The sequence below is a fragment of the Micropterus salmoides genome, unplaced genomic scaffold (assembly GCF_014851395.1).
Source record: "Micropterus salmoides isolate LMB-PRFRI ecotype aquatic unplaced genomic scaffold, ASM1485139v1 Ms_hic_scaffold_1, whole genome shotgun sequence".
In the NCBI taxonomy this organism is placed as follows: domain Eukaryota; kingdom Metazoa; phylum Chordata; class Actinopteri; order Centrarchiformes; family Centrarchidae; genus Micropterus; species Micropterus salmoides.
In genome coordinates this window covers 30602378-30620821 of record NW_024040040.1, presented here as the reverse complement: position 1 = coordinate 30620821, position 18444 = coordinate 30602378, and the positions used below count along the sequence as shown (strand labels likewise).

The window sequence follows — 18444 nt, the reverse complement described above, 5'->3', positions numbered from 1 at the left end:
ACTGGTGAATATTACAAATGACCTAATGACATCAGACAAAGGACTTGTCTCTGTACTTGTTTGCTTGTCTTGTTAATCTTAGTACTGCATTCGACAACAATGACCATCACATCCTATTACAGGGACTCTGACATTTAATTGGCATTAAAGTAGCCAAACCAAACTAGTTTAAGTCCTATTTATCAGATTGATCTCAGTTTGTACATGTTAACAATGAATCCTCCATGCACACCAAAGGTAGTCACAGAGTTCCACAAGGTTCTCTGTGCTTGGACCAATCCTATTCACCTTGCTTCCTTCATGCAATATTATAAGGAAACACTGCCTAAACCTTCATTGCTATGCAGATGATACTCAGTTATATCTATTGATCAAGCCAAATGAAACCAATCAGTTAGCCAAACCTGAAGCGTGCCTTGAGGATGTAAAAATCTGGATGTCCTGCAATTTTCTTATGTTAAACTCTGAGATGTAATGTCTAAAGATACAGCTAGGCCAGAGCCTTCAGCTATCAAGCTCCTCCCCTGTGGAACCAGGTGGAAAGAGTACTAAAATATTCTACTTAAGTTAAAATACTATTACTTTGATGAACTTTTACTTAAGTGCAAAGTAAAACGTAGCTAATTTAAAATTTACTCAGAGTTACCTTACTTTTTTAACTTCCTAAAATAATTCATTTATACTGATTTAATATCTTATTTATAATTATTACAGCCTAATTATATAGTTCGTTTGACAGATATTTTGCCAAAGAAATGGTACAAAACAACATTAGAGACCTTTCATGTTACTGCTCTATATGAAAAGTGCAATGAGATAAATTTGGCATTATATAAATGAGATTTAATTGAATTTATTAGCTCCAAACCAGTTGATGGAAACCTATGGAACACCTATGTCATATCATCATTTTTGTCCATTTCAAAAGTTTGCTGTTATTAACACTGATTGATTATTGCTGCTTTAAGGATACAGTTTTCATCTCCTCCTCTGTTCCTGGGTGGTCCAGGCATGTTGAGCAGAACCAGGTGAGCTCCCTGGGACTTGTTGACCACCACCTCGTTCAGCTTGATAGCGGTGTGCATCCGACGAACATTTGACTGGTTACTAGTTGAACAAGAAGGTGACAGTGAGAAAGGACAACAATGAAGACAACTTTAATAACCAGACTTAACTAAACGGAACCCAACATTTTATTAGTTATAATATGGGGGGGGAGCAGTCATGAAATATGGTGGTTGCTGGGTCTTTTGAGACCATCACAAAACTGTACTGTAGCCTTACTAACTTCATCAAACATAAAACTAGATTTGAACTGTGCAAGAAGGTTTCTCTCTGTATACTGGTGGTCTGTAGAGATCTTTTCAGGTAATCTAAGTATATTTTTATATAGTTTATGCTGGCATCAAACTACACACGCCTTTTTCACAGCATACAAAGGTGTCCCAAGGATTTCCTAGTTCCACACTACACACTGATTCTAAGAAGGTTTAGGGTATCTAGTATGTTCACACTATTCTTAATAAAAACATAAGTGCTTTGTCTATACAGAATACTTCAAGCATAAAGTACACAGACTAATTACAATCTATTTTCCAAAGTTGCAGTATAATTGATATCCAATATTACATGTACTGGAAAATTGTATAAAACTGTAAAGTGTGTATATATATAGTATACTAATATTTATAAGATGTTTTATACATAATACACATTGTATAGAATGTAGTATGGACTTGGGACACAGGTTTTGAGTTGTCATAGTAGGAAAGGCATAGGTGTTACTAAACAATGGCTCTGTCACCATGACAGTGTAACATTGAGCCAACATGAACAACACCAGAACACTGAAATATAATAGCTAAAATGAAATCATTAATTTTATTATTTACACCTGTGCTTTCCCTACTGTGACATGTCAAAATATTTTCTGTGAAAAAGTTGTGTTGGAATATGGCAGCACCTTGTTCACCTAGGTAAATAGGAGCTGCACACTGGAAAATCCTTTCAAAATGTCGAATGTTTTTAGCCAGTGCTTGCTTAGGCTCTTCTCTTTCAATCAATAAAATGTTTATTTACACTATAGTCAGAAAACTCACTGAGAGCAAGCTCCGCTTTTCTGGAGTCAATTATTTACATGGTTATACATTGGAAAAACTAATGTAACAGGATGTTATTCTGAAATCACAATACACTGTGTACCTCTGGGGAAAACACCTTCACCAATATCCATAACACATACTCAGATATTTTAATAACATTTTGTCAAGGAGAAAAGTTGCATTTTAGTTAAAGCCTTCTGTCTGTTCAAACACAAATGACAAAACAAGGCATTATTAAGAGAGTGAAGCATATTGAATTTCAAATAAAGAGGCAACATTTTAAGATGAAAGGGGACATGCAGTATCACACATGATGGGCCCTATTAACGATCTAAGCACACAGCGTGAAACGCGTGTCACAGTTGCGTTAAAGATGTGTCCAACTCCAATTTTGCTACTTTAACGGCGGAAAAAATGTTCAGTGCGCCAGGCACATGGTTCAAAATGACACTCAGATTGTCATCTTCCATTCCCTTTAAAAGCCTGGTGCACCTGTACCTTGGCGAATTGCTATTATAATGGCGGATTAATAGCGCATTATTAAAACCATCAATTGACTGATTGAATGGTAGACTCACAGCAGAGAGGGGATGTGGACAGAAGTGTGGGCGTGATATAAAAACTGTCTCTGATCATTGTTGTGGCAGAAAATTGTTCTGGAAGGGTGGAGAGGTACATGCGCGAGAGTAGTATTGGCATTGGATGTCCTCATCATGCCATACGATGCATCACAGCCTCACAGGCAGATGCTAAATGTCCACTCCTTGCCCACGCAAGCACCGCCATACCAACTCAAAGGTTCACACGGCTGGTCAGTGCTCACACACCTCGGACTGCACCATGGTACAGTCGGCCACTCCCACAGGAGCAGTACAGGTCAGGGATTGCATGGACTTGGTGATAGCATGTCAGCGCAAGGCTTGTATGCAGTGTGGCAGTCTGTGTGGTTGTCTACTGTGCATTCAGTGGTGCAATCCCAGGTGTGTCAGCAATATACAATTCCAAGACAACAAGTCATGAAGCCTAATGTTACTATGCAGCTCTGTGGTTTATCAGCAAAGTGTCTGACCTCCACAGACAGACAGACAGACGCTGTCTCCTCTATGAAACGTCTGGTTCTTCACTGTGCTGCATTATTATTATAACTATGATCTCTCTCTCTTCCAATGGTTTCTTCATTTTGTGTTTTCTTTAACAATTTACTTTCATGATTAGAGAGACTATTGTTAGTCATTAAACAATTCCATGGGTGCAATAAAGTCATAGCAAATATTGTGGGGCATTAAAGCAGTTGGCTAAAACAAGAAAATTGTAGTTATAAATGTGATATGACAGCACAAAGGAAACTCTCCAGAGGAAACAGAATTCAACTTTTAGCTTCTGAAAAAATGTAGATGCTCTGATGGAGCTCAGGATTGATAAGAAGGACGGCTGCTTTACTCCAAACAGTTTCACTCTATGAACCTGGACTGTACGTGAGACCTTTTGGATGTGTAGAAGAACACAGAACATAAATTAACATTAGATCCTGACGATCCTGTCAGGAGATTTTAATAATCAATGATGTTACGCTGCTGTGCCTCGTGTGTAAATGCGCACAATGTTTCTCTTACCATTGGAGTAATGCGCCTCTAAAATAACAAAAAATTGTAAAATACTGCGCCGCTGACTATAGACCTGTTTTTTTTTTGGATCAATGGTGTAATCTCTTTCTGCTGCCACAAGATAGCAATGCACCAACAATGTGCCTGACCACACCTCATTATAAGACCTTCACGCCTCTGGGCATTCAGATCGGCCCAAGTGCATTTGCTATTTAAACAACGTGGGTGCTTGGTGTGAAAATCACCACTGCGTCTGGTTGGAAACTAGTAATGACACTTGCGCTGCGCTTTATGCCATTTTCCGCCACTTGGCGCCGGGTTGAAGATAGGGCCCAATCTGATTTTATTATGTTTGTCATAGCCAATTTATGTTTTTTTAGAGTTTTGAAAATAGCATCTTCCATCTCTTATCTCTTGTTGCCTCTTTATCATCACCTTCACAATGTTAGATCACAAAGCAATAAAGCACACAAAGTCAACTGCCTGCAGCCCAATTACATTAAGGAGAAAAACAAGACAATTTCACAAATTTCTGCTTTCCATTCTACTGAATAGGACTATATATCTAAATATCAAGACCAAATTAACATTTTTTGTATTCGCTAATCCTTTTGGATAAGGTAAATGGAAAGCAAACTTGCTCATGCATACGCACAATGTCATAAATATTACATGCAAATTAAATCGATAGAGGACTTTCCACCAACATACAGGGACGCAGACATACATATACAGAGGTACGAGCACATGAGCTGGAGGACACTGAACAAAGCTACAGTCACCACAGTAGCACTACACACATATGGCCTAGGGCAAAGAGAATGCAACTTACAGACTCTCCCACTCTCTAGAAGGAGGAAAATGGGACAGAACAACAAAAACAGGCTTAGATGCTTCCTACTTCAGCTCTCCAGCCCTCTCCACCACACTGCATGCCGTGTCCCAAATGACTTGTCGTGACACCCAAAGGTGACACATGTAAACCCATAGAAATTGATGTGTATAGTGAGGCTTTGTGCAAAAGTAGCCTCCAATTCTCCCTGTCCTGTGAGACTTTACAATATGTTTACAATGACTAATTTGAATCGCAAACTTTATTAGCCAATATAAAGTGTGGACAGGGACACACCAGATGAAGTCCACACACTGATAGTATGGACACATAAGGTGTTAGACTCAACAGCAAACAGATGTCTGCGTGGTCGGGCCATGCACTATGACTAAAATGGCTGGAAGTGCACACACACACCAAATGCAGCCTGAAGGCACACGCCATGCAGACAGTTGTCCCATTTCACCCTGTCAGGCTCATTACTACTACATCTACACATGCTGTCGTCCTGCACTGAGGATTTGGCACTACCCTGAAATATTGTCAGTACTGTAGGTGCTGTTGTTTACTCTTTAGATCCTTCTAATACTTCTAATACATATTATGACATTTAAAACTTGTGAAAAGCAATTCAAAACTGTGCAAGTCTCACAATGCACATGCAATGATATCATGTTTTGTTCTACCACCTTTACTGTATTTTCAATAGCATGTACAGTTGCTTGACAGCCCTCTAGTTTCAGAATGGACCTTAAAACGTTTTAGCTCTTAAGCTACAAATGTACTGAGGTTCTTTTTAGGGTGGTTTGAAAAGACAAATACTTACGGTTTCATGTTAAACAGGTCGCGTACAGCCACATTGGCATTGCACTCGCGGTTGCGATTACGCTCTGTGAAGAGCTTGTCCTTGGTCCAAGTCATGTGAACCCGCTCAGGCCCAGTGTCGGCCTTGTCATTAATCGTGGCGTGAGATGCTGTGTTTCTGTCATGGATGAGCTGAGCCTGGAAAGGAGGGCAAAAGAAAGATGAGGAAATCAAGTATAACAAGGACATACTTCAGGGGAAAGATGAGATGAAACACAATAGAAAGAAAGGTGGTAACAAAAGAATAGCCAGGATGCTAAGGAATGAACAAACAATGAGAGGATAAGATTTCAGAGTCCAAAATAATGCCAAAACGACAAAAGAAGGAAAGTGAATAATGGAGGGAAATACGGAGAAAAATTGGGAAAGATGAAAGGAAAGTAAGGACTCAAAAATAGAGGTGAATAAATGGTGCAAAATGTGACAGATTGGGCAGTGAAAAAGCAAGCATGATAGACAATTACAAAGGTGGGACCAAGGAAGAAAGGAAATCAACATTCCTTCTACAAGTTGATGAAAGTTGGACGAAACCATACTAGCACGAGTTAAAACACAACATTTATAGGTGACCAGGTATAGTATGATGTCATCCATGTGTTCAAATTGGATACTGGGCTTCCAAACATTATTACACATGCTCAAAATATGTTATGCAGGTATATAAGCCTATAATGCAAGGGTAGTGCAGGAATGATCCAACACAGCAGAGGGTATTTCATTACATTTGACAACAACTTTGTTTACTTCTGTGTCTGTGCTACAGAGTACAATGTCAACAGTTACATAACAGCAGCCATTGGCAAAGGATATCAATAATTATGGATTTATTAGCATCTGTCATCATCAAGATATGGATAAGGGACTCTGTGTTCATTGGCACAGATAAATGATAAAACAGGCTATGTAACATATTTAGGGCTTCCTGAAAATGTTTAATGTCTTCATTGTCCTTACATGTAAATGGGAGGATATGTGGTCAATAGCATGCACATTCTTCTTTCTTAAAAAAGTTTCTAGAAGATATTCCTTCATATGTTATGCTTGTTGACTACTAGCTGTGACTGTTTGTACAGAATGGACACTGGTTACAGGTATAAATGGCAGGAGGGTGGGAGATATCAATATGGAGACGACTGGGGTGGTGGCTCTGGGTAAGCAAAAATCCAGCTGTACTTGATGCACTGACTCTGTTAGCATGCCAACAATAGCATTCATCTCAAAGAACAACTCAAAAAACAACAAGTAAAGCAGAAAGAAAGATGGAAACTTTTGAAGTTGTTAAGATCTCAGGACATCAAGACAGTTCTGAAGACTTTTTTACTGTTCAAAAGTCATACATGATTATCAGGTTTCTGAGACAACACTGTCCACAGTTTCCGGATCAGGTGGGATCATGGAGGTGATGGGAAGTCGGGCAGCAGTCTGGGTGCAACTGGCTGGTATTCACAAAGCAACTCTCAATGACTATACAGTATGTAGCACAACTGCTGGGCCAGTCTGGACTTGTGGTTTAATTGTCAAATGTACAAGATGGATACTATCTGTAATCACAAACCAGCTTCTCAGTCTGCCAGTGACCCTACCAAAAGGGCTAATGGCACTTTGTTTTTTTTGTTTTTTCCGATGCTACAATAACTTGCTTGTAGTCCTGGGCTGACTACAACTTTACACTGGTGTATTCTATGTGGAGCAACAGGTTTTGTCCATCTGGAGCTGCTCTGAAGACATTGTACGAACATGCTAAATCTGCCATGAGCTGATGCTATGGGTAAGCATGTACTGAGAATGTTAAAAAGCACAATGTCTTATCCAGACTACAAAACATTTTCCAGTTTCCAGTTTCCAGTTCCACAATGACTCTAGGCATGGGAATTAATGGGACACTAAAGACATGTTTTGGACATTTGTTTTAAAAGAAGCATGGTATGGAGTATCTATAGTAACTCCAACTCTTTTGCGGTGAAAGTTAATTATAAAAAAAAATGAGTGCCACCACTCATAACAGAAAGTCTCTATCAAGCAAGAAAATTTTCTGATTTAAAGTAATACTTGAAGGGCCCTGGTGAGAACCTCTACAAAGTTTTTCAATTAACAAAACACAACTTGATCTTTTCCTAAATAATCATCTTGATTAGCATCCCAACTCTCTGGGTATGGTTGCATTTCTCGTTTTGAAGGTCTTTATGTAATTCAATGACTGTGCCCACATTTAGACTGAAAATGCACTTCCTATGACACAACTCATTTTAAACCACAGCAGTATTAATACTGCTCCATCCTTTCTGTGGATTTCTCCTATCTGTGGATTGATTAAACTGTACACACATCACAACCTGATGTCCATACTGGAGATAAATGGGATTAAAATGTTTGACTGACCACTTGCACATCTGTTTCTGACATCTCATATATATATATATATGGGACTAAAATCTGATTTTCTGAGTTCAGGTTGGAAACCACAATGACGATAAAAGTCATTAAAGCAGTCAAATGACAAGTGACAACTGTAGCCAAGATCCAGCTTTGTGAAGACGGGCCTGTCAGTCTAACAGTGAGGGACAGTGGGATGATAAAATCGGCTACCTCGTCCTCCTGAGTGTCCTCCATCGGTGAGGACTGTTGGCTGAGGTTCACGCTCGGGGCAGCACCCTGGTTCTTCCTCCGGATTGAGCTACGTGATTCGTCAGTGATACTCTGAATCTGAGCGGTGTGGTGTGAACCGGAGAGGCGAATGCAGATGAATAAGGAAAGGTGCCAATTGTCATATGACACAGTAGTAGGGAGGATATGACTAAAATGCTGTTCAGACTTAACTATGGAAGTCTATCATTTGTATAAATAACCTGAACACCTTGTTTTAGATACTGTATAATCTAGAGCTGCAACGATTAGCCAATTGATCAAGTAGTTCTCAACTATTAAATCGCCAACAATTTTGTTAATTGATTCATTGTTTTGATTAAAAACAAATTTTTTTAATTCCCAAATTCTCTGAACCTTTTCTGGTTTCTTTGCTCCTTTATGACCATATCTTTTTTGGACCAAACAGCTAATCCACTGATCAAGAATCAAGATCAAGAATGATCAACAGATTAATTGACAATGAAAATAATCGTTAGTTGCAGCCCCTGTATAATCTGACCTGCATCATATTAAAGCTACCTAGATGGGTTGTGATAATAACACTACACAACATTCAGTGACAAAAAATGTCATCTTCGTCAAGATGTTTATTCACTGATCTTATTAATATCCGATCTAAGACAAAAATACTGCATGATTTTGTATTGAGTAAAAAAAACAGAGTTCAGGGCTGTGTTGAGGTAGGTGAAGTGTAGATTACCTCTCTCTCCCTCTCAGTCCTGGAAAGTTGCATCTGTTTCAGCATCTGAGACCTCTGCTCCATCACCAGTGTCTTCTCATAGGTGAAGGCTGAGATATCATTATCATGCTGCACAGGAGAGGACAAAAACACAGTTATCAATGTATTTTGGAGCAACAGGAAACGTTCTAATGCTAAACCTCTTGCCAACACTGAACAGTTCTCCAACTTGTAATGCCACAGTCTCCACAGCAGTTTGTTCATTTTGTTTGTCTTTCCGGTTTGTCTTACTGTATGGAAACCAAACTAAAGATTAGTCCTAGATTTTAAATAAATATCAAAATCTATTAACTGATCCTTGGTTGGGGTTGAGGGGTGTCTTACTTCCAGACTTGATCTAAATCATAATTATCTTTCCTACAAAGACAACAATCTAAATAATAACAACTGTACATAAACATTAGCCATTTATAAAACATTCATGAATGAAACTTCCTTCCTTACGTTCTTTAAGAGTATGAAATGTCCCCATTAAGAGTAAAAAATAAGTGGCTTTAACTGGTTCTGGCACTGTTCTGTGCTATGTGAAAAACTCATGACACTGAAACTGAAAAATGTCATACTTTATGTTACAGTTCTGTGGCATTAAGTAGCATTAACGTATCGGCCAACTGAACGTACCTGGCAGAGAAAGACCGTTTTTCTTGTTTTTACCTTGGGTTCTTGATAAACAACAGCCTCAACATATAAAACCACTGTATTGGATGACTATGAGCCTGATTCCAGTGTAGTAATGCATCACTACCATTGCGGGATGTAATACAGGAATATTTTATCAAACAAAGTCTCACCATCTCCACCACTTCCACTTCTGCATCCAGTCGCAGGTGGTAAAGGAACATCTGGAGATCTTTCTTCATTTGGATGCTGTTGTCATCCATCTGGGCCACAGTGAAAATACGCATCTTACACTTCCTCCACACCTGGGGAAAAAACAGTTATTATGGAATGAGGTTGAATGAAAGAACAAGTCAGACCGTCACTTTTATCCAAAATGACTTACACTTGCAAAGAGGTCGCACGCCTCTGGAGCAACTAGCGGGTCGTGGGTCTTGCTCATGGACACATTTGTGGATGTGTCTTATCCACTGCTCCATCGCCACCCACAACACAACCCAAGATACACACACACACCAACCTTGTGCTGTCGCAGCAGGAAGGGCAGCAGCATCAGCATGCCTCCATCGTGAACCACCCACCACACATCAATGGTGCCTTCCCCCAGGCGGTCCTGGTTGGTAGGGAAACTGTCCACATTCTTAGCCACAAGCAAGGCCTGATGGGCAGCTGTGGTCTCCCGCACAGTCTCTGAGTGGATAGAGGGAGAGAGAGTGTCTATGAGAGACATAGCCTGTTAATAAGTATGTGTGTTATCTATGAGACATTTAATCATTGCCATCTCAGTGGAAAGATTGCATTTAAGCAGATATGTAATGTTAAGATGTATTATCATTAATTCCTATGCATTTTGAAAAATCTATTTTCTTGTAATTTTATTTAATTGTCCACAATGTTTATCTAATTTTGCATATCTATACCTAATGTATGTATTCCAATTTATTTTGAACAGTCTCCCGCTCTGTACCTATGAAATTCCTCCATGACTGCGGGTCATTGGACTGCCTCCAGGTCCCGGGCCAGGCCATTAGGACTGTGTTGTGCTTCATGCCTCCTAGCCCTGCAGACTGGATGAGGTGGGAGAAGCCGTCCCTGAGGTTTGAAGACACCACAACATGGCAGAAACCCTTTGTTCGCTCTGCTGACATGGAAGACTTGATGTTCTGGACAGGAAAACCGCAAACACAAATTAGTGAAGAAAACACAAAGCTCTGAATTTGTGACAGGCTACCTGTAAAGCCAAAATTTGTTTCCCAAACATAGACCTTAGTTGGGAATATTAATGTCATAAATCTGATAGTGGATAAAAAACTGTCACTGAAAAAAAGTATCAAGATTGTCATTGAAAAACACATGAAATGCAAATAAAATTCAAGGGCTTTTTTATCTTTATGTTCCTGTTTTGTTTTCAATGCAAAATTTTATGTTTGATAAAAAAACTTTATGTTACTGTTCTAGCTCCATCCATCAGTGTATGAATGTATGTGTGAATTTGAGATTATGACATGTAGCGTAAAGAGCTTTGACTAGGAAGACTAGAAAGGTGCTAAATGAGTGCAATCCATTTACCATTTGCCATCTGTGACTGAGCTTAACCTCAAAATTAATATTCGGCACTCTCATTAGTGTCCAGCCAGGACAATTAATAAAGATGGAACGAAACAATACAGCAGTCTGTGTAATCTGGAATTCAAGCTTCTGCAAATGATTACTTTCGCAGAAAAAGTAATCCACTAATTTGAAATGATTTTAAGGACACAGTCAAAACAGGTAGCAAAAAAAACTTTTACATTAAAAAAATAATGAAAGTACTTGCTCAATTTGGCCAGTAGATGGCAGAGTTCATCTGCAGTTTGGGTGGAACATACATGTTCTAACTGTAAATCCCGACAGACACAACAGTTTCACCTGTGGGTCCAGCAGTGAATTTTAAACACTGCCAGAAAAGATTTTGCCTATAATGCTTAGCACTGGTTGTACAGATAAATTAAGCAGTATAAAGCACATTTGAAATCCCACTTTTGGTACAGGGTTGTGAGCGCAGAGTTGCGGGAAACATCATCATAAATGACATGCACGTAATGCATGTGTTCTAGTGGCTTGCCTGCCAGGCTGTGCATTTCCACTGTACCTGCTCAGCCCTCTTGGCTTCTGCCTCTTTAGTGAGATAGGTTCCCTCTAAGACATTTCCCACTATTGTTAGGCCTTTCCCTGCCTTCAGCTGGGTGGTGAGGGACAGCAGACGAGGGTGTCTGACTCCTTGATCTGAATCCAGGTTCAGGAGCACCAACAACTGAGGCCTGGATACATCAGGAGAAAAAGGAGAGGGAGGACAAAGTCAAATTGCTTGAAGGACAAGAGAGATCCTTGCATCTCAGATGGTTCAAAAACAGTAAATAAAGTAAAATAAAGAGTAATTACATCAAAACAAATCAAAACATTATTTCCAGGAGCTATAATAGTTTAATACAACTACCTTGTAAAATAACACCCTGTGTAAAACACATTATTTCTTTAGGATGTGTAGCAACATTATTACAGTATTATTGGTTCTCACTCATCCGTGCAGGGAGACCTTTATTGGTGATAAATAGGGGCCTTACAGTCTTGTAGTACATGTGTTTAACATAAAACTAACAGAAGAGGGGCAAAAAACAGTAACTTTTAATGAGAACCATAGGTATAATTGGAAACATCACATCCCTAAAAAGACTATCCACACTGAACATGCCAAGAAAGTAAATTAAACTTTTTTGGACAGGCAGTCTGCAAGGTCAGCCAGTGCTAGCCCCTGTACAGTATGAAGGCTTGTCAACCTTTTCTGTTAGATTAGGCAGAGGACCAAGAGATTAATCAAATACACCATCTCTGTGTCTATTTTTATTTCTCTTTTGTCCACCCCAACAGTGGCACTGTGTCAGCTGTTAGCACGTCCATTTGAAGCACACACACACACACACACACACACACACACACACACACACACTGTATGTACTGTACCTCCAGTTCTTCGTGTGTGGTGGAGCCTCCTCCAGGCGAATGAGGGCGTACCGTGCTGCATTGAGAGAAAGGCCACGGATGCCGTCTCCCCACTCCTTCTCTGCCCTAAAGCCAACAAAGGATGGAGAGTGTATTAACAAGAATAAGCAAAAACATGAGAACACACACAGGATGACAAAAAACAATGCCAGTGCATGGATGTTTTCTGATTTAGTCCAGTACCTTTCTGGTAAGCTCAGCATGCCTGAAAGTCACATCTGAATTTTGTATAATTCAAGACATCTTCTCTTAAAGGGGCAATATGTGGTTTTCAGCGGCCACTAGTGGTGTAGTGTTAATATTGCAACCAAGTGTGTGCTTGTACTGCTTGAACCATAGACTTGAACTCATAAGTGAGCATAATCCGAAACACAGCTGCTTTAATAAAGAGATCCCACAATAAACACGGAAACACCGGCTGTAGCTTTTCTCCAGACATGTTCAGACTCTGTTACTTCAATGTTCCTGGCTCAGAGGCAGATCAACACCGGCTCCGTACCTTTCAGACAGCGCAGCGAACCACATATTGGCTAAATATGGCTCCCAGAAAAAAAGGCAGTGGCTATAGACAGACAGGGAGACAGATTCACACAACATGCTGGAAACTCAGGTGAACTCCCACTGCACTGTTACAGTAATATTTTTATCAACTGCAGGTTGAACTAATCCATGCTCATTACATGATTACGCTACATTCACTGCATTTGGCGTTAGCTCGCTGACTGCTTTTTAGTAACTGACATTACCGTTGTGTATCTTTCACCGGAGGCTCAGCAATGTGAGCACAGCTGAATGTATAAGTGAGCTAGACTGAATATTATAATGATATTGTTGCCACACTTTATAACAGTTTGACCGTGACTTAGTAAGTAATGTTTCTGTAGTGAATAGGTCTTCCTCTGTGTTGTTGTCCTGCACCGTGATGTTGTCTCTCTGACTCCAGCCTTTCTGGTGTTCACTGTTTTCACCCAACATCATCTGATTCTCGTTTGGTCTGATGGGCATCAGCACATAAACCTTTATTGTTGTTTTTTATCCTTATGTGGAGTTTATATTGGAGTTTGTGTTGTGCTGGGGCCGGTTGTTTTATGGTGTAAGTGGACTGCATGCTGTTAGCTGCATGTTGTTAACTGCGGTGTGGTTGCTGCCCAAGGTTTGAGTCCCTTGAAAAAAAAGTCAGTAAACATTTGATTTAAATTTGATTGAAAAACTACATATAGCCCCTTCAAGTGATATGAAAAGCCACATTTCAATATTTTAATATTAAGGATAATGCTGTCCTCACTAAAAACTGAAAAGTGTAGAAACAGCTCCTTCTTAAACTGAAGTGGATGATTCTAGAATGCACGCTTGCCAATCCAACAAAGAAGGGGTTTCCTTTGAATCTCTCCACAGTAGCCCAGATCTTAAACTTGTGCACATTCTGCATTTAAAGCTTTTTTTTCTTGAATCTCAAAAGTTTACATTTTTAGGTATAGCAAAAAAGGTCAAGATTATATAAGTATCTTCAAAAAAATTTATTCAGTACATAATTTATCAGTTTTGTACATTTACATTTATTCCCTTGGATTCTGGTTCTTTTCTGTCAGCAGTTTTCCAGCCTACCTTCTGTCATATTTAAACTTTTCCTTGTCAAGGATTTATCGTATACCTATGACATGAAAATACAAAGTCATTCTTACCCTCTGTATTCGATGTATTTGTAGATGCAGCCAGCGATGGCTATGGCCACAATAGCATAGTACCAGGAGGAGATGAACATAAGAGCAAGACACAAGCTCATTCCCAGGAAGGACAGAGCCCTGTAGGAGAAAATACACCCAACCCCAGTCCAGTAACTACATACAGATCTATTTACAAAACTGTTTCAAGTTTTCTGCACATTTATGGAAATGTCGTACACCTTGATTCCACCGGGCATGGCCCCATGACGTGGCATCTGCAGCACGGTTTTGTTCCATCCTCTGCACGGCTTCATACCCACTGTTAGCATTTTAAAAGAAGAGCATTTTGCCTGTCCAATTTTGTTGATTTTATCATTTGTCCCAGATTATTGTGCTTCTACTATGGGTAAGTAGGCTGCATAGTTTTGTCTGTTTTAATTATCTATGCCGCTTCAGTGTCTGACCTCCTGCCCGGTTTGATCTGCTCTGTGCAGCTTGACATGGCTTCCGTCAAACAAGACTAGCTGTGTATTTTGTATGGAGCGAGTGGAGAGAAGCTTCTGGGACGCTTCGGAAATGCATCCGTGCACCTGATAGAAACCCAAACATGGCCTAGAATGGGCGCGATCATCTAAGGCAGATGCCATGCCATAGCAGGAATGCAATGCATGAATCAAGCAGTTAATGAAATGAAAACAGTTCAGAATGGAAACCTGAGAGGCTTAGAACTGAAGTAAAAATTATGAAATCCTCTGCTAACAATAGTGCTGTCCTGTATTGTCCTCAGCCTTTGTCGTGGAAGTAATCTCAGTAAAGGCCATCATCCCACAAACCACACTAAAAAGGTGCGTATGTGGTAATGTGTGAAGGCGTTTGTGTGTATGTGATTGTTGGCGTGTGTCCTAAAATCTCAATAAGAAAGCCTCACTCATCTCAAGAGTAGGTCCCTGACAAATAGAATACAAGCCTTACATAGCCTTACAAATTGTTAAAACTCAAGTGTTATGAGACAAATGAACCTCAGAGACTTTTAATATCCTCTTCCTGCACTGTGAGAAAGTAAATATAGAGAATAAACTGCTGAAAGACAATATATTAAATAATTAATCACCCACCAGTGGTAGTATTTGAAGCGTGGTCTCCAGTTAGGGGTCCGCAGCAGGGTCTGAACCGCACAGGCCAGGTTGACAAACAAGTAGCACATGAGGAAAAACCTGTGGAAGGAAGACAATAAATCAAAAAAAGTACTTTCATTATCTAAATCTCCACTTTATTTTAACTTTAACTTACTTTACTGTAAGTTTATTTAAGAAGTCAAATACTTGTGGGATTATAGACTTTATCTGGTGATATGATTCTATGGAAAGAAATTATGCGGCATGACTATACAACTATACAAACAGACACTGACATGGAGAGAATAGGAGCCACAGCATCCAGGGAGGCGATAAGGATGCCAATCTCACAGATCCCAGCAGTCAGCAGCAGAGCCCAGGTAGGTTCTCCATTAGCTTTCCCATGGCCAAACACCTAACACACACACACAGTCAAGTGTGAATATGAAGGTCAGCACATGAGGATAAAGACTAAATTAACTTTGACTGAATTTGTGTTGACTGTGTGTGTCTAACCTGTAAGAAAGGTACAATGCCATCTCGTGCGATGGCCTGCAGCAGGCGTGGGGCACCAGTCAAACTCTGCAGCCCTGCCCCACAGCAGGAAAAGAATGAGCCAATCACAATAACCCACGGTGACGGCCACGATAGTGTGCCTATAACAAGGTTCCCTTTCACAGAGTCTCCAAATCTGCAAAGCAAAAACAATCATATGCATTAGTTGGACCACATTTATTCAGCCATACAACATGTGAAACAATTTCAAATATTTAATTTCAATTAGGGCTGGGCAAAAAAACAATAATGTTAATTAGTGGATATACTTCCTCAATAATAATATACGAAATGTTCAATAAATGTTGGATTTAATTCATTTGAAACATGAACAAATTAGCACTTACGTTTTCTATAAAGATATTCATTTTGCTGAGGAAAAGCGACTGAAAAAAGATTTTATCATAACTGTTTTGAATGATCTGCCTCAGATTTGTTAAGTGATCCACTTTTTGGCATCAAGTGTTTGTTCTGACCATAAAGAAAAGATTAAAACTACAATTAACCATCTGGTTTCTTCAACTTTCACTCGGGTGCAAAAATCAGTCTTTAAAGTTGAAAGTAATAATGACATTTATTGATATTGAATGACATGACATTTTTTATACTGATAACATTTTTGGCCATATTGCCAAGCCCTAATTTCAATTAACTTAAAGGATAATCCTGGTAATATTCTAGCTTTTCTTATTGTTGACACATCCTATGAAAAAACCAACAATGATATATCTTAATCCTCTGTGCCACAGAGCTCCATTGTTGTCCAAAAACTATTAAAAACACACTAGGTGATATGTTCCTTTATTACCTTGAACACTGAAGTTAAGTACACTGTCAGAGTCAACCAGTATGCACTACTTCCTTTTGTTTGACTACAGTGCCCAGATTTAGGAAATTATTAACTATATATTTGTTTTAAAGCAGGCTTGAGGCTGAGAACCACGGAGAGGCCGGGGTAAAGTAAAGTAGTGACAGAGGAACTAAAGCACTGTTGGTTTTGGTCTTTTCATGGGATGTGTTGGCAATAAAAAATAAAGAATATTTGCAAAGTGATCAAGTCTGACAAACATTAAATTTGAGCCTCTTGTGATGAGGGCACTTTCTGACTAGAACTTTTATCCATCTCTATGTAACAGAAAAAAATAGTGAACAAAACCTAAATGATACAGCATGTTCTGTTTTCCTTGCAAATCCTTTCATAAAATATTTTTTCTAAAAACGTCCCTTTAACATACTTTGTGCAACATGTGTACAGTATTTTACAATATGTGCTCTGTGTTAAACTCTTACTTGTCTCGAAGCAGAACTCCCTCAATGCAGGCCCCGAATAGCACCACACATGTAATGTCTGGAAAGCACTGTTCAGGAGAGTAAATTAAATCCACAGCGCTGCTGCAGAATTATAGGATACTAATGATTTTCACTCGCAGACTGTGAGAGCACGATAACACAATTGGCTAGCTCTCTCTCCTCATCTACAGGACATCTACATGAAAGGAATTATTATAAGAGTAGTGTAACTACTTTAAGGAATGGGGCAGCGTATAATGTGTGCCGGTTGAGAGAAAGAGATCAAGTGGTAGAAAGTGATGGTGAAAGCGAGCTGAGCAGAGAAAAAGCAGTAAATTTGTCAGTCTGGCAGTACATGTACAGTGTAGGTGAAAGTGTGTCAGTTAATAAATGCTACAGCTTTTCATGACCAAGAAAAGTCTGTCTGTTGTTTCCCAACTGCTGGAAAAGTAAAGAGGGCTACGGTCTATAATGTGAGCAGGTAAGCCTAACAGTAGGGAAGACTGGGGACGGCTGGGACAGACTATTTGGACTAGACCACCCAAATTGTTATATTAAATGTACATACAGGTGCATCTAAAAAAAGTTATTATACAATTATACAATAATTGTGACAAGTCAAAAAGTTAAACTTTCATATATTCTAGATTAATTACACATAAAGTGAAATATTTCGTAGCTTTTTTTGTTTTAAACTTGATGATTATGTGTTAAAGCTCAAGGAAATCAAAAATCCATATCTCAAAATATTAGAATAAAGAATGTATAATACATCTAGACCTTCTGAAAAGTTGAAAACTTCTGGAAAAGGTTCATTTATGCATACAATACTTGGTCGGGGCTCCTTTTGCACAAATTACTGCATCACCTTGGCATGGAAACAATCAGCCTGTGGCCCTACTGAGGTTTTATGGAAGCCCAGGTTGCTTTGATAGCGGCCTTCAGCTCATCTGTATTTTTGGGTCTTGGGTCATTTTCCTCTTAACGAAAGCACATAGATTCTCTATGGGGTTCAGGTCAGGTGAGGTGGCTGGCCAGTGGCCAATCAAGCACAGTAACACCACGGTCAGCAAATCAGTTACAAGTGGTTTTGGGACTGTGGGCAGGTGCCAAGTCCTGCTGGAAAAGGAAATCACCACCACCATACAGCTTGTCAGCAGATGGAAACATGAAGTGCTCTAAAATCTCCTGGTAGACGCTGCATTGACTCTGGACTTGATAAAACACAGTAGACCAACAGCAGCAGATGACATGGCACCCTACATTACTGCACACCAGACTTCAAGCAACTTGGATTCTGTGCCTCTCCACTCATCCTCCAGACTGAGGGCCTTGATTTACCAAATTAAATGCAAAATTACTTTCATCTAAAAAGA

At 39.5% G+C, this 18444-nt stretch overlaps 1 protein-coding gene across 4 annotated transcripts in view; it reads right to left on the bottom strand.

Annotated features, from left to right (window-relative positions):
* Nucleotides 1-18444, bottom strand: part of slc12a7b (solute carrier family 12 member 7b) — a 61122-nt gene that overhangs the window by 5870 nt on the left and 36808 nt on the right. Inside the window, exons 11-25 of one of the 4 annotated variants that reach the window (XM_038723776.1) lie at nt 17069-17126; nt 15740-15914; nt 15520-15638; nt 15224-15322; nt 14127-14246; nt 12406-12510; nt 11537-11705; nt 10373-10568; nt 9926-10095; nt 9579-9710; nt 8749-8856; nt 7989-8105; nt 5365-5540; nt 4539-4553; nt 974-1107 (exon numbers count right to left, since the gene is read on the bottom strand). In XM_038723776.1, the coding sequence (XP_038579704.1) occupies nt 974-1107; nt 4539-4553; nt 5365-5540; nt 7989-8105; nt 8749-8856; nt 9579-9710; nt 9926-10095; nt 10373-10568; nt 11537-11705; nt 12406-12510; nt 14127-14246; nt 15224-15322; nt 15520-15638; nt 15740-15914; nt 17069-17126 (1893 nt within the window). The remainder of the gene's footprint in view (nt 1-973; nt 1108-4538; nt 4554-5364; nt 5541-7988; nt 8106-8748; nt 8857-9578; nt 9711-9925; nt 10096-10372; nt 10569-11536; nt 11706-12405; nt 12511-14126; nt 14247-15223; nt 15323-15519; nt 15639-15739; nt 15915-17068; nt 17127-18444) is intronic. The other 3 variants (XM_038723782.1, XM_038723790.1, XM_038723797.1) reach the window with 3 other exon arrangements.